This window comes from Terrapene carolina, unplaced genomic scaffold, assembly GCF_002925995.2.
Source record: "Terrapene carolina triunguis isolate 2854851 unplaced genomic scaffold, T_m_triunguis-2.0 Scaffold211, whole genome shotgun sequence".
Classification (NCBI taxonomy): domain Eukaryota; kingdom Metazoa; phylum Chordata; order Testudines; family Emydidae; genus Terrapene; species Terrapene triunguis.
Genome location: NW_020664562.1, coordinates 19,462,402 through 19,477,416, shown reverse-complemented (window position 1 = coordinate 19,477,416; position 15,015 = coordinate 19,462,402). Strand labels below are relative to the sequence as shown.

Genomic DNA, 15,015 nt, shown 5'->3' with positions numbered 1-15,015 from the left:
TTTGCACTGTAAAAATGATAAACAAAAGAAATAGTATTTTTTCAATTCACCTCATACAAGTACCGTAGTGCAATCTCTTTACCATGAAAGTGTCTCTTACAAATGTAGATTTTTTTTGTTTCATAACTGCACTCAGAAACAAAACAACGTGAAACTTTAGAGGCTATAAGTCCACTCAGTCCTACTTCAGCCAATCGCTAAGACAAACAAGTTTGTTTACATTTATGGGAGATACTGCTGCCTGCTTCTTATTTATGTCACCTGAAAGTGAGAACAAGCATTCAAATGGCACTTTTGTAGCTGGCGTTGCAAGGTATTTACATGCCAGATATGCTAAACATTCATATGCCCCTTCATGCTTCGGCCACCATTCCAGAGGACATGCTTCCATGCTGATAATGCTCGTTAAAAAAATATTGCGTTAATTAGATTTGTGACTGCACTCCTTGGGGGAGAAATGTATTTCTCCTGTTCTGTTTTATCCACATTCTGCCATATGTTTCATGTTATTGCAGTCTCTGATAATGACCCAGCAAATGTTCGTTTTAAGAACATTTTTACTGCAGATTTGACAAAATGCAAAGAAGGTACCAATGCGAGATTTCTAAAAATAGCTACAGCACTCAACCCAAGGTTTAAGAATCTGAAGTGCCTTCCAAAATCTCAGAGGGATGAGGTGTGAAGCATGCTTTCAGAAGTCTTAAAAGAGTAAAACTACAGAACCCAAGCCACCAAAAAAGAAAATCAACTTTCTGTTGGTGGCATCTGACTCAGATGATGAAAATGAACATGCATCGGTCCGTTCCGCTTTTGATCGTTATCGAGCAGAACCTGTCATCAGCAAGGACGCATGTTCTATGGAATGGTGGTTGAAGATGAAGGGACATATGAATCTTTAGCATATCTGGCACATAAAGATCTTGTGACGCCAGCTACAACAGTGCCATGCGAACGCCTGTTCTCACTTTCAGGTGACATTGTAAACAAGACGTGGGCAGCATTATCTCTTGCAAATTGTAACCAAACTTGTTTGTCTGAGTGATTGGCTGAAGTAGGACTGAGTGGACTTGTAGGCTCTAAAGTTGTACATTGTTTTATTTTTGAATGCAGGTTTTTTTGTACAAAATTCTACGTTTATAAGTTCAACTTTCATGATAAAAAGATTGCACTACAGAACTTGTATGAGGTGAATTGAAATACTATTTCTTTTGTTTTTTACAGTGCAAATATTTGTAATAAAAAATAAATATAAAGTGAGCACTGTACATTTTGTATTCTGTGTTGTAATTGAAAGCAATATATTTGAAAATGTAGAAAAATCCAAAAATATTTAAATAAATGGTATTATACTATTGTTTAACAGTGCGATTAATCGCGATTAATTTTTTTAATCACTTGACAGCCCTACATGGAACATACAACAACTCAATGCCCGATTCACAAATAAAAAGAAATACAGTCTTGTACTCCAGATGCAATTATCTGGCTTAACCATTCAAATGTAAAATTATAATTATTGCACTACAGTTACATCAGCCATATGAAAAAGAAAATGATTTGAGAGTAGAGGGCTTAGCTTCTGGCCAGCCAAAGACAGAAAGAAGCATTCTTTGTTATTGATGTAATGTGTGTCTACGAGTAATGGGACATGATGCCAGATGCTTTGCTCTGCTTTCACTATCCATGGTCCAACACCTTCAATCAATGGAGGTGATAGATTATTGGCAATGCCCTTAAAATATTTTTTCTCTTCCCAAAAGCATCACTTCTGCTTTTTCTGGAGCATGTTTTAGCTGGCTGCTGTTCTGCATCTACTTAGCTATTTCAGGCTGTGGAACATTTTAGTGATAGTGACGGTTTCACTGGATGAGTAAGACTTACACTTGAGCTTCATCCACATACTGATGGCAATGGAGTCTCAAGCTGCTCACTGTTTGTCCCAGCAGGTCGCTGATAGACTATTGAAGTGGAGGATTGACTGTAATAACCTCAGGAGACTCCACATGTTTAGGGCCTGGGTAAGGATGTTCAGGTGTCATCATGAACCTCTGGTGACCTTTCTGACAGAAATAGTGGCTCTAGGTGGTGTCATCAGCATCACATGGCCAACAGTGTCAAAGGCTGCTGAGTGATCTAACAGTATGGCCCTGGAGGTTGTCTCTGTGCCATGTCTTGTTCTGAAAACTGAATGGCAGAGATCCAGGGCACTGGAATATGATGGTTGTTACTGGAGTTTAGATATCACATCACTACTGTCTCAGTGACCTGGCTGAGAAAAAAGAAGTTGGAAACTGAGCACTAGTTGACAACTTTGTTAGCACCTAGTGTGGTCTCCTTCAAATCTGTCTGGACTATTGCATTCTTTAAGATGTCTGGGAGCTCTCTTTCTTTGAAAGCATTGATGATTTCAGCTACCGTTGAGGCCAGGTAGTCGGGACTAGTCAACGCTAGCCAACACCAGCTAAGAGACTGGTTTCAAAAGTGGTATGCTGGACATACTGGAGTGCTTCTAGGGCTTCCACGCAGGTGCTTGGCCCAAGCTCTGATAAGGCAATAGTGTGTAGGGATCTATGCATTGAATCCTGTGTACTGGAACCTGGATGTTGCTATATATGAGAGATTAATGATGAGGGGATCATGAGAAGTTTGGTGCTAAAGGCAAAAGAAAAGGAGTCACTGGCTTGAAAAAAAATCATGATAAATTATTTTATTTCCTAAAAAATACAGTACACAGTAGCGTGTCTCTTTTTGTTGTTTTTCCACTGAAGAGAGCCAGGGAATGAAGCAGACTGCAGCTGTAATGGTGGGCCAACTTGGGCTCCTCCCACCAGGCTCGGATGCTGGTGTAAGTGTTTATCATGTGCCTAAATAAATCCATCATCTGCATCTTTAAGAAGTAAGTGTGATTTTCAATTTCCTCCATCTTCACTGTTGCCTCCCACGTCATATAGGTCAGCACTCTCTCATTCCTCTTTATTATGCTAATAGCGGTGGGCATTATCTGTCCATAAAATGTATTGCCCCGACTTTCTGCTGACAGGCCACAGAAATACCAACATTACATACTTGCTAGACTGCAGAAAGCTTCCTGCTAGCAGAATGTGACAATAGACGGACAAGCACACTGCTGCACTTGCAAGGATCCCGGAAAGCCGTAGAATTAGGAAAAAGCAACAAATAGCAAAGCAAATTGCAGCTGAAAAATTGTAACATTATTCCCTTTTAATATATATTGTTAAAAATGAACATTTTTACAAGCTGAATAGATGAGAGTCCAGATGCTGTCTGCGTATGTCTTATGCATTTCATGATTACAAACAAACTGCAGAATACATATCAAGCCATCTAAAATGGTATGGATATGAGCCCAGCTGGTGTCCCCATATGCCTTATGAATTTCACCATGTAGGGATACAGCAGAGCATATATAAACTTGGCAGAATTTGATTTTTTTAAATATAATTTTGATGGATGTTTATTTTTAAGCATTTTTTACATTTTAATTTATATAAGTTTTCACATTTGGGGAAAATTATGGGGGGAGGGACACCAGACAATTATTTAATGATAGATGTTGAGATTCAAAAAGTTAAGGTTTATAACTGCTAAAGCACAAAATTGTCAACACCACATATCAAAACATAGAAATAATGATCCTTAAATCAAACGCTAAGTTCTCAAGCAGTGTCGTTCTTCCTTTGCATAGCTGTAAATGTTGATTCTGGATCGAGATATTTTTCCATTGGTTTGTATGTGTTTGGTGAAATCAATGTTTGCCGACATTTTCTGATAAAAATCTAATCATCTAAGTATAGCATCAGAGCTGGTTTCTGCATTTTAGGCATCTCTTCTTTAAAACGTACAAGTAGGGTTGCTGCACTGGAGTGTTCTGCACCATAATCAAAACAGGCCCATCAAGAGTTCATGAAAATATTTGCATTTTATAGTCATCCAATATATTTTACTGGGAACAGCACTGGCCTAGCTAATATATTTTCCAGGATGAAATATAGCTACTCAATGTGGAATCCTCAGTGCTGCATAGTACCATGTACTTCTAAAATTCTAAAAAAAAGCCCTCGGGGTAAAGAAACAGATCAATGACATGGTAAGTGGTGGGCAAGTTTACTAACTGCTACCTAAAGTGCAATAAGACCAGCCCCTCTGCTGTACACAATAGATGAAGACTAGTTAAATACTGTGGAGATACATCATGGAATTCTAGTGCATCCTATAATAATGAAGACTGTCAGTCAACATCAACTTTTAAATTACTCTGCTCATCTTATTTACTTGTAGACTATCAACTGCCTACTGTCCCAGATCATTTGTCTAAAAAACACTGTGTCTACAAATGAAAAATAAAAATAAAAATACAGTACACAGGAGAGTGTTGCTTTTTGCTTATCCACTGTCATTTCACAACAAAAACATCTGATCAATTTAACCCAAATACTTGACTGGCATAGATCCCTGAGAGGGGGAGAGAGACCCAGTTACAAGTTGAATATACACAGTATGCTGAAAAAAATCTCAACATAAAAGAGCCTATTCGTAATATTAGATAAAAGCTGCAGGATCAATACCATGCCAAAAAAAAAAAAAAAGTGAAGATTTCACTTAAAGCTGCACATAGAGCAATTTTTAGTGGGTTGACTCCTAAAGAGCTAGAGGAAGAAAGGTAAATGTATTTAGCAGGGTGAAAAATACTATAATTTTTTAAACAATTGATATTTTAATGAACACTGTTGTCAATAGTGTAAGTAGCATTGTGGTGCTTGAGGGCTCTATTCTTGCTTTTTTCACTTCCATGAATCTTTATTTTGGATTTTCAGTTTAGCTGGATAAATATATGTTCTGTTCTCTGGTCTTCTCAAATAATATTCACACTATGTGATCCTGCTCTGTCCTCCAGGCAGTGTTTAGGTTATTAAAGTAGAGATTAAATGGACATTCCCTTTAAACCTATACTTTCCCTTCATTTGGTCAATAAACATATAATGTACACTTGACATCACTTTTTTTTTTAATAGGTTGGGCAGCCTCCACCACTGGTTAGTGCATAGGCACTAAATGTGTGGAAAATGTGAGGCTTGGCATGCTCTGCTTGTTTCAACAGATCTACCAACACTGCTATTCTTGATGTGTGAATAACTGTAGCATTATATCTGCAGTTGCCAAAGCTAAGTCTTCAGAGATAGGTCAAGCATACACTCTATCAAACAGTTGCAAACCCTTTTGGGCTCTCCACCTATATAAAATTACTCTACATGGGCCAACTTCAGCATTAATGGAGAGCTGGATTGCCTTTCCAATGGGTAGGTTTGATATGATCGTGAACACTAATAAGTGGAAAAAGAAGATATGAATGCATGAAGTTAAAGACAAGTCAGGTTCTCGATTACACACTACAGCAATTGTTGGAAAATTTGAAATATGTCCTCTGTTATGCTCCCAATCAGACCCCCTTGTGCTTGATTATATAAGTTCTGGTCATGTTAGCTAAAGGGACCAGATGTTTACAGGTATTTAGGTGCTGCACTCAGCATTGTAACACCTAACTGATTTAGGAACCCAAATCTCATTTTCAAAAGGGATTTAGGCACATAGGAGCCAAAAGATCATTGACAATCCTGAACTCAGCAGTACCTAAATATCTTGAGCAATTTGGGCCAAGATGTCTATGATTACATTTATGCAGCCACTTTCCCCACAGATTCCCTGAAACAAAAACATAGGGTACAGAAATATGTAAATTGCTTGTTAAGCTAGTTTCCCCTTCTCCTTTTCCCCCATTCACCTTGACACATACACTTCCAGCATGCCAGCTGGGTGCCCTGAGATGCATAACATACTCAGAGGGAGAATATAGACTCCATGTAGTTTCAGTGATCTGCAATAGCTGTACTTCTCATGTTAGTTACAGAAAGAATTAAGATATCCTGGGACTAAGAATGGAGCCCTTAACTCAGAATGAGAAATCATTACTAAAAAAGGATATATACCAATGGCCAGAATTTCTATATTTTGTCATGTCCTTTATCCTAGCTACAATGTACATCATCCAAGACATTCAGGAACTACATATCAACCACTGGACTACACTTAAGTCAGGAAAATATCCAAATAAACTTTTAATTATGATACAATACTTATTACAGTAAAAATTGGCATTTTTTCTCTTCAAAAGCAGAAGCACCAGTCTTACATGTAACATATGGTATGAATGATATCTTAAGTGAAATACAGCATAATATAATGAGGAAACAGCATTTTAGTACAGAACATAGTTTTAAAAAAAATTTCATACACTGAAATCTGCTCAAATGGAAACAATGTCATGCTGAATTAAAAACTCAGATTTTAAAAATCCAAATCAATCAGAAAATGATGTACTGCTGAATAGATATATGAATAATTAAAATGATAAATAGCCAAAAAAGGCTAGAGAGGGCATTGTCATACAAACATGACTAGTGTTCAGATTCCTTCCCTCCCCCCACCTCCATAAATAAATACATAAATAATGGTGCAATGCTTTTGTTGGAAAGTAAATTGAACGTTTAATATTTAAGAAGCAGTTTTCAAATGTTGATGTAGTTTTAATGTTGTAAAAATCAAGTTATAAATCAGACAATTTTTACTCTCTTATTTTCAATACACTTCAGTTATTATGAGTGGACTGTGAAAAGAGATGATGTCCAGTGTAGTGAATACACAGCAGCTTCATCATCATGTGACTTCTGCAAAGGCCGTGATGTGGTTCTGTAAGTTAAAAAAACAAAAACAAATCAAACAAACGCACACAGTTAGCTATGTATAGTCATCATAACAAAAATTATTCCTATTTTTGGCTTTTGAAACATTCTTATGCTTGGAGAGTTTTGTAGTACAATGTAAATAAAAATGTTTCTAATTGCAATGCTGTCCATCCTTTCCCATAGCAAATCTTTTTTTAAATATTGCAAAAATTGTATACATAAGTACAGTGAACAAAGTAACTCAGTGGTATAGTTCTACAACATTTTAGCTTTTAATGCATTTTTCATTTAATAACAATTTAAATAATTAAATTAGTTGTCGTTTTATTGCTGTCTTATTTATAATTAAAAGCTAAATTTCTGGGAATGCAAACTGCTGCCTGACAGCTGATAGTATTCTGTTTTAGTGTTAATACAATTTTAATGTTGCATTTCTTTTTAAGTTTAATTGCTCCCTGTGAGCCAGATGGCATGGAATGAAGTAGTGAAATGCTAGAATTCACTAGTTTATAGAACATATTAAAAATTACTTCTTCAGACCCATTGCAGCATCATTTGCAATGTTCTTCTGTTGCTTCCTTCAACAAGTGTATTCTTTAAGAATGTGTGTGTATATGTAACAGGGTTTACTTCACTTTTTACTTAAAACACTACACAGTAAAAAAAACTGTAGTGTCCAGAATAATTATGCTGTCCATTGTCATGCTCCAGTCTGAGCCTGCTCATGCAAACACTTATGCAGGTGGGTAACTTGACTCACGTGAGTCTCATTCACACACCTGCTGAAGTGTTTGCATTTGGTTCCTAGTGGTGGGATTCTGCAAGGCACTGAAAGCCTACTCTGTGGTACCAACTGTTCTCAACTCCTGTTGTCTTCAACATACAATCTCTTTTCTAAGGAATTGTTTAAGCCACCATTGGGGAACATGTTTTAAACAGACAAAATGAAACACAGTCCTATTGCTATAGGGCCCTATGCATCTCCTCCCATGTGAAAATGCATGGAGGAAAATTTAAGCCGGAAGTACTGCAGATTTTGGTGTATTGCTGTAGGATCACATCTTTTCTCTTGCCACCTTCTCATATCCCCCAGCAGTAGGACCACAAGTAACGTGGAGACAGTGCAAGGCAAGAAAAATGGGTAAAGGATATGAAAGACTGTACACGCCTTACCCTACTGTCACTTAGTCTGACTCTCCTCAGTGCCCCTTCCAGCATCATCTCCCTTTGCCAGTAACATTCCTAACTGTGTTCTCAATTGCTCTCAGGCTGTGGGCTGGTTTTCTGATTCATGTGACGGGGTTCAGAGCTCACATAAGGGTCATTCATATTGCACCATCCTTACTTTTTAGAAGGAATTTAATCTGTGCAAGAAAGGAAAGGTGCTGCTTAAAGTGCAGATTCCTTAGCTCTTCCTCTAGACCAGTCTCCTATGGGGATAGGGGCATTTTATGGAAGGGAATGTAGTAGTTATCCATTGGAAGTGGAGAGATGGAACATCCTACCATTACACCTTATGTCCCTCTATCTCTAACCCCAGTCATTCTGGTGACTTTGTTCCTGGCCTCACAGCACAGCAAAGGGACATAACTATGTTTTATTTGGTGGGGGAAGGGGAAATAACCCATGTTTTCTATTATGATTTTTAAAAAAATACTGGAATAAAAAAGAAAAGCTTTTGTATTAGTGGAACTTTGAATTTCTGTAAAGTCTCTATTTTAATTTTACTCAAAAACATAACAAAAATGCTTTAAACAAATGACAATTGATTAAACATCTGCTAGCAAATTACTTTTTCTAACGATCATTTTGATGACTACAGAACTTGATGTGAAGAAGTTTTCAGAGTTTAACAGTGTTAATACTTGGCAAAGACTTCTGGACTGTCGTCACAAAAGAGAAATAAAATTAGATTTCTTAAATGGAAAACAACATATTCAGATGAAGCTCAGGGAACTATTTACTTACTGGGCCAAATTCTGCTCTCAGTTATGCTTGTGCCACCCCACTGAACCCAAAGCAGTTGCAGGGGATTACAAAATTTGGCCCATTGTATTTATATTGACACCTATTTAGACCTGAAAAATGATACTGTCAACTTAATCTGATTGCTGTCTAAAAATTGTTTATCTATTGTTATAACAAACGCCTAATTGAAAGAGATTAGTGAAATAAATATTTACTCTGTTTTTTCTTTAGGTAACGTTTTCAGAAAACGGGACTTAGGTAATTTTGAACATTTTACCCTTTGCATACTTGATGATACTTTACATTAATATTCAGTTTCTACTGTTGTTTATGTGGATTTTTCACATAGCAACAGAGAAAAGGAAACATTTTAAAGAACATACGCTGGCAGGGGCACTCTGGTGCCCCTGGTGTAGAAGGTGTAGAACCTGAAACTGCTTAGCTCATTGTTTTGAAATTGGCTAGATTTTCACTCTAGAGATACAGTGCTCTTCCACAAAAGTATCCAATGGAGGGGTTAGTGGAACCCAGACTGGCGGTCAATATTGAGTTTCATGGACATCTTTTTCCTTGGGAGTGTGGAAGAAGCAGGCGTTATAGCCTTCCAAAACCATAGATCCTGTGCATAATCCCCCTTTCTGAGGTAGGTGTGTGTGTGTGTGTGAGAGAGAGAGAGAGAGAGAGAATGCACAGAGTCCAAGTTTAATGCTGTTTCAAGTGGCATTACTTTAGGAGTGGATACCTACTGCTTAAGGAGAAGAGAATGCCAATGACAGTAGTTTCATCCTCCTACCTCTAAAAACCAGCTGGTCACCAAACCCCTAGATCACACACACGGGTGCATCTGTGTGGTCTCAGGGCAAAGGGTATCCTACTGCAAAGGAATTCCTGCACAAGATCCTCAGCAAGATCTGCTAACTTAGGATCGCCTCCGGTTATGGAGAGGTTGATCTTGTGAACATCCTTAAAACTTGCCCAGTTATTTTCAATGGATTTTGCAAGATGCCATTTTAAATGGATCAAAAAGTAATGACTTACTTGTGCCAGGACTGACTGGTATTGATGCGTGCAAGTGTGGCACTCTTCGTGCTTTCATATATAGTGTTCTCAGACATAGATTCTGAGGAAGGATGGTATTTAGAGAAAAAATAGACTCCCTCTAGAATAAGTGACTCTTCAGTTGCTTTACCATGCCCTTTTACTTCAGTTTAGCTTTATTATGACAGAGAATTCAATGTATGAAATTTGCAACAATGCCAGCAAAGGCACACACAGATACAACAGACAAGCAAAAATGCATGCATGAGAGCTCAAATCCTCAAACTCCATGGGAAATAGTTATACCACTTAGTGCTCAAAAGAATTAAGATACAGTTGGGTTCTGTTAAACTTTAGTAGTTTTACACATTGGTACACTGTTTTGTGTTATTTTAAATTGACAGTGTGACGTCTGTGGAAGCAGGAAGAGAAGATTTTAAAGACTTCATGCTTTGTAATTATTCCTTCAAACCAATAAAAATTAAAAAAGTGAAATGCTAAAAGTTAAACCTTGAGTGCAGGTTTCTGGGGAAAAAATCCCATGTTTTGTAGCATGTTTTTATGTATTTAATTTTGATTTATAACCTGCTACAGACTGATCAAGTGCATGTTGTACATGAAAAATTCCACATCCTCTTACTTATTTTTTGTATTTTCCTTTCCAGATTTCACATTTTAGAGTAGGACATACTCTTTTCTATTACATAAAAACAGTCTTTACTAGAGTTGTGAATACTTAAAAATAGCCATTTATGCAACAAAATTTCTCTTTTCAAGACACTTTAAAAAAAAGTTCCTACACTGCCTAGAATGGTGGAGTTTAAATTAAAGTTAATAGAAAAATTAAAAAGGAGCAATTCAGAAAAATTCTGTAGTTGCAGAAAGTTAGCTCTCCCATATTTAAGTCCCAACACAAAAGAATATCTCCTGGTTCTACAGGAAAGAGAGGCATTTTTAGAGAACACAGCAAGTAATCCCTCAGTGAAATGCTACTTCTTGCAAAGTTCTAAACCTGCACAGAAGGCTGACATACATTATATCTGCCTTTGCTTTAAAGCCACACTCCAACACACTAGTGCGCTTCTGCGCACATACGTTTATTGCCTTATGTGAAGATGTTCGAAACGGTTCATTCGTGTTATCCAGGAGAAGAACCTAACGAGGTGTGCTTTGAAGGAGTTTTGTTGTAAAGGGTCTTCTTGATTGTTATCAATATCTGGATTCTGTAATACCTACAATATGTATTTTTACAGAAATCACATTAAACATATTTTCACATTTCTTTTGTTCAACTGCTATTTCATTGTACTACTTACTGAAACTCAGATGTGTGATCATGTCATTTGCATTTGAAATAAATAAACATCTACTTCCAGGCAACTGTAGTGTAACAGTGGGAAAGGTCTGATGGGAACATATATTCAGATGCTTGATTTCAGTAAAATTTGGAGCTAAACTGCTTTCTATCCTTTTTTGAATGCGCTCTCTCCTGTGTTTATTGTACATATTGTTGACATACTGAGTGATCAAGATATAGCCATATGGTCACAAAAGGTCAGCAAAATTTCTCATAAGAAATTTAAACCCAGGCATTCTGGTTAGATGGCATGCTAGTGAGAACAGATCTGTCCACATGTTCAAATATGCATTGCATGTATGGCTACCTCAATACTTACACCTCCCAATTAAATCATAATCAAAACACTTCATCTTAGCATTCTAAGGATAAATGTACTCAGCCCTAAGGTTAAAACAGCAGTTTTGCATTGCTGAGCCAGCACTGGCAATGATCCTTCGAGGGGAGACACCGCACCCACAGCTTCTGAGCATCACAAAGACCGGATATCTTTCTTTCAGCACTGCTTAATCACCTCCAAGCATCCCAATTAAACAGACTTGGCAGCTAATTAATAACCATTCCTTGCCATTAGGTGGCATTAGGCTCAATTCAGCTTGCTAAGAAAAATTCTAAGTAAGTGAATAATGTCTCCAATAGGCACACGCACAAGGAAGGTTGCTCATTATTAAGTCATACAAGGGAGCAATATAAGCTCCCCTGTGCAGCTGGCCATCTCTGCTGTGGGGAGTGGCAGAGATATGGCTCTCCTTTCTCCCATTCCCCTTTTGGTGCCCATGGTGATGCCAACAGAGAGCATTCGCTGGGGTCACGAGAGTGCATGGGCTGGAACCGTATTGGTCCTAGCACAAGTGGTTGCAGTGGAGAAGGATCTGTGCGCTCACCTCCATTGGCCACCCAGGAATGTGCTGGGTGCCATCTAGCCTTATGTGAAGAGTATTGCATCACAGATATAGGTATTGAGCCTGGTAGCAGAACATCGGGGAGTTTCCAGGCATAGGAAGTGACAGTATATTTTCTTTGTTTATGGGAAGAGATGAATATATTATTTTAGGATGGATGAGCAAACACCCCTTCCGCTGGGGCAACAAATGAAGTCAGTTTTAAGCAAGAGAATGGCTCCATTTTAGTTCTTTTTCTTTATTAAAGAGAAACAGAACCATTGAAATGTTTCTCCCCAGCACTGCCTTGGTCCATGGCAACATGATCCTGTCAGAGTTTAAGTCATGCACAGTAGTGATTTGCTGTCATTAAGTTATCCTGACTACTGCTACAGCAGCATGTAAACTGATAATAAGGAAAAGAGAGACTCCAATATTCCAATACACGCAAAGTCAGGATTGAGATTTAGGATAGTCTAATTTGGTATATGCTTATCAACAGGTGAGGGAAGGAAAAAGCATCATGCATGCCAGCTTTCAAGCTTGCCTTTGTCTCCAGAGAAGACCATATTATAAGAGGTTAGCTAGAAAACAAAAAATGAGTTGATAATAAAAGCATCTAGCAAGAGATTGGGGTTTGAACTAATCTAGCCATAAATTAGATTAATTTTACACATCTCTCTACTATTTATTATTAATTATGAATTACTATTTGACTGTTTCTCTGGATCCTATCCAGAACTGTAGGTTGCTGCAAAAATTTAAATCACACCACTGAAAATTTAAAAAAATTCAATACAAGACTTTATTTTCCAATTATAAATCTTCCAGTTAACTTATTTTCTGAAAAAAGAAAGATGCTTTTCCCACTGCTTAAATCATCCTTCAGTTTTCACCTCTCTACCTCGGGACCCCTAACATGCCTAAGAGTCTGAAAGACAAGGTGGGCTTTGCAGCAAACCCTGGGCTTGGGCTGAGCCAGGAGGGAAATGAATTACAGTGCTGAGAACTCTCATGGAAAACACCTGCTGCTATCCCCCAACCTGAGAATGCACCACTGATCTCAGCTGATGGAATATGAGTTGGAGAGAGAGGCAGTCTCTCATGTTGCAGGGTCCCAAACCACTCACAAATGGTGGACACATTCTCTCAGCCAGGATGAAGATATTACGCTCGCAAACTCATCCAGTGGTTTCACCCAATCCACCATCATCACATCAATCTTGCCTGAAGTAAGCCTCAGACAGATATTATTGGATGAGATGGAAGAGGGACAACGAGGAAGAAAACACTAGCTTCCATGAAATCTTCACCCCAGAACAGGCAAGAGAGAGAGGTTTCAGTGGCCTGACTGGATTTCTGATGAATAGGTCAGCTCTGTGCAGAGTCAAAATGTGTGACCGATGATGGCTCCTTCCCTGCCTCACTGGCTTTTAGCCTAGGAGAGCACAGCACAAAAATAAGGGATGTTTCTTTTACTAACACAGTCTGTTCCAGGCCAGCTAACATCTTGTTTTGTTTTGACACCTTATAGAGAATTTACTGAATGGATTATTTTGAAGGTATATATTCATCAACTAAATGCTTGTCAAAGCAAATGAGCCTGTGACCTCCTTATAACAAAAACTCAACACAACTGACAGACAATGTGGTTATAAAAGGCATATTAGATAATTCTGAAAAGATACCTGCTTTCTCTTCCAAGGAAATGAACCAGAAGCTAGGGTCTCAAGCAGCAATCCTTGGGGGGGGGGGGGGGGAGAAGGGGGAATCCCATTCTCAAATGATGGGCATGTGATGTGAATTGATTAAAAAATGCACTTTTTATGCTTAATACAAAGAAGTACATTAATACTAATTTGTACTAAAGTGAACTCCAATGAAATCTTTGTTTTAGTGTCCTGCAGGATATGAAGTTGTTTACTGTCTTCAAAGGAGAAGAGAAAAGATTTTAACAAGTAATGTCAGAAAAGCTCATTATAAAAATTAGATTTACTTTAAAATTTGCATTAGTAGTTCAAACTTTCCTTTAGGTAAAAATGTCTGAAGTATTGTCGTTCCTTAGTTATGTTATCTGTTTCAATGCCCGCTCGCTAACAAAATTGTTCTGGCATAGCCATACCTAACATTTATATAACAGAACAGCATCTTTGCAAAAGCAAATTTTTTAGTTCAGCAAGATAACATGAATTTTAAATAGGGTGCAATAGTTATTCATGCCAAGCATTCTGATTTACCCAAGGATCCTGTCACTAGTACGTGCTCATCTAAAATCTTATTTGTTTTGGCAAGAGACCACAGCTTTTCTCCAGTTACTGTGCCACTGGTGTATGAACCATTTTATCCTCCATTATCATCACTCTCATTCAGGAGTTAGACCTAATCCTACAGTCCTTACTGAAGCAAATATATTATTGAACCTGCTCTGCAAAATTAACATACCCCAAACTTTCACTTACTTGAATGGGAGTTCTGTACGTGGGGTGAAAGTTGTCAGAGTATACAAGACCAGCGCTACACCCCCTGCACCTTTTCAGCCCTACACAGGGATCCACTGGTTGAACAGCTGCACAGGGCAGCTGTGCACTCCTACACGTCACAGAAACGGTCACTGCACTGACCCCACTTAAACTTGTGCTTTTATGTATATAAGTAGCCCCAGTACTCTATGCAGCTGGCTTGGAGCAGCTGCATAACAACCCTACACGTAACCTGGGGCTTGGGTCACAGATTTCATTACTCCAACTGCTCCATGTTCCACCCACTCTCAGCCTGAATACTCAGTGTCAGTGTCAATTAAAGAATTCACTTTAACATTGTTAAGGAAGTCACTGAAATCTTCACCCTCAAATCTCCTCACCTCAAAGTTCTTCACTGTCAGCATCCTAACACCAGCACTCAGCCCTAAATCTGTGGGATGTTAATTCAACACCCAGTTGACCTGAACTGGTGAGATGGAACATGAGAAGTGGATTGGTTTCCAACGTAACCAAACCATAAAGGGAATAAA

General features: G+C 38.1%; 1 protein-coding gene across 2 annotated transcripts in view; it reads right to left on the bottom strand.

Moving 5' to 3' along the window:
* Positions 1-6,676: 6,676 nt before the first annotated feature.
* Positions 6,677-15,015, bottom strand: part of LOC113407427 (phospholipid phosphatase-related protein type 5-like) — a 54,583-nt gene continuing 46,244 nt past the window's right edge. Inside the window, exons 6-7 of one of the 2 annotated variants that reach the window (XM_026655935.1) lie at positions 10,863-10,999; positions 6,686-6,765 (exon numbers count right to left, since the gene is read on the bottom strand). In XM_026655935.1, coding sequence (XP_026511720.1) covers positions 10,865-10,999 — 135 coding nt within the window. In that variant the 3' untranslated portion in view covers positions 6,686-6,765; positions 10,863-10,864. Of the gene's footprint in view, positions 6,766-10,862; positions 11,000-15,015 lie in introns of both variants that reach the window. The other variant, XM_026655936.1, reaches the window with a different exon arrangement.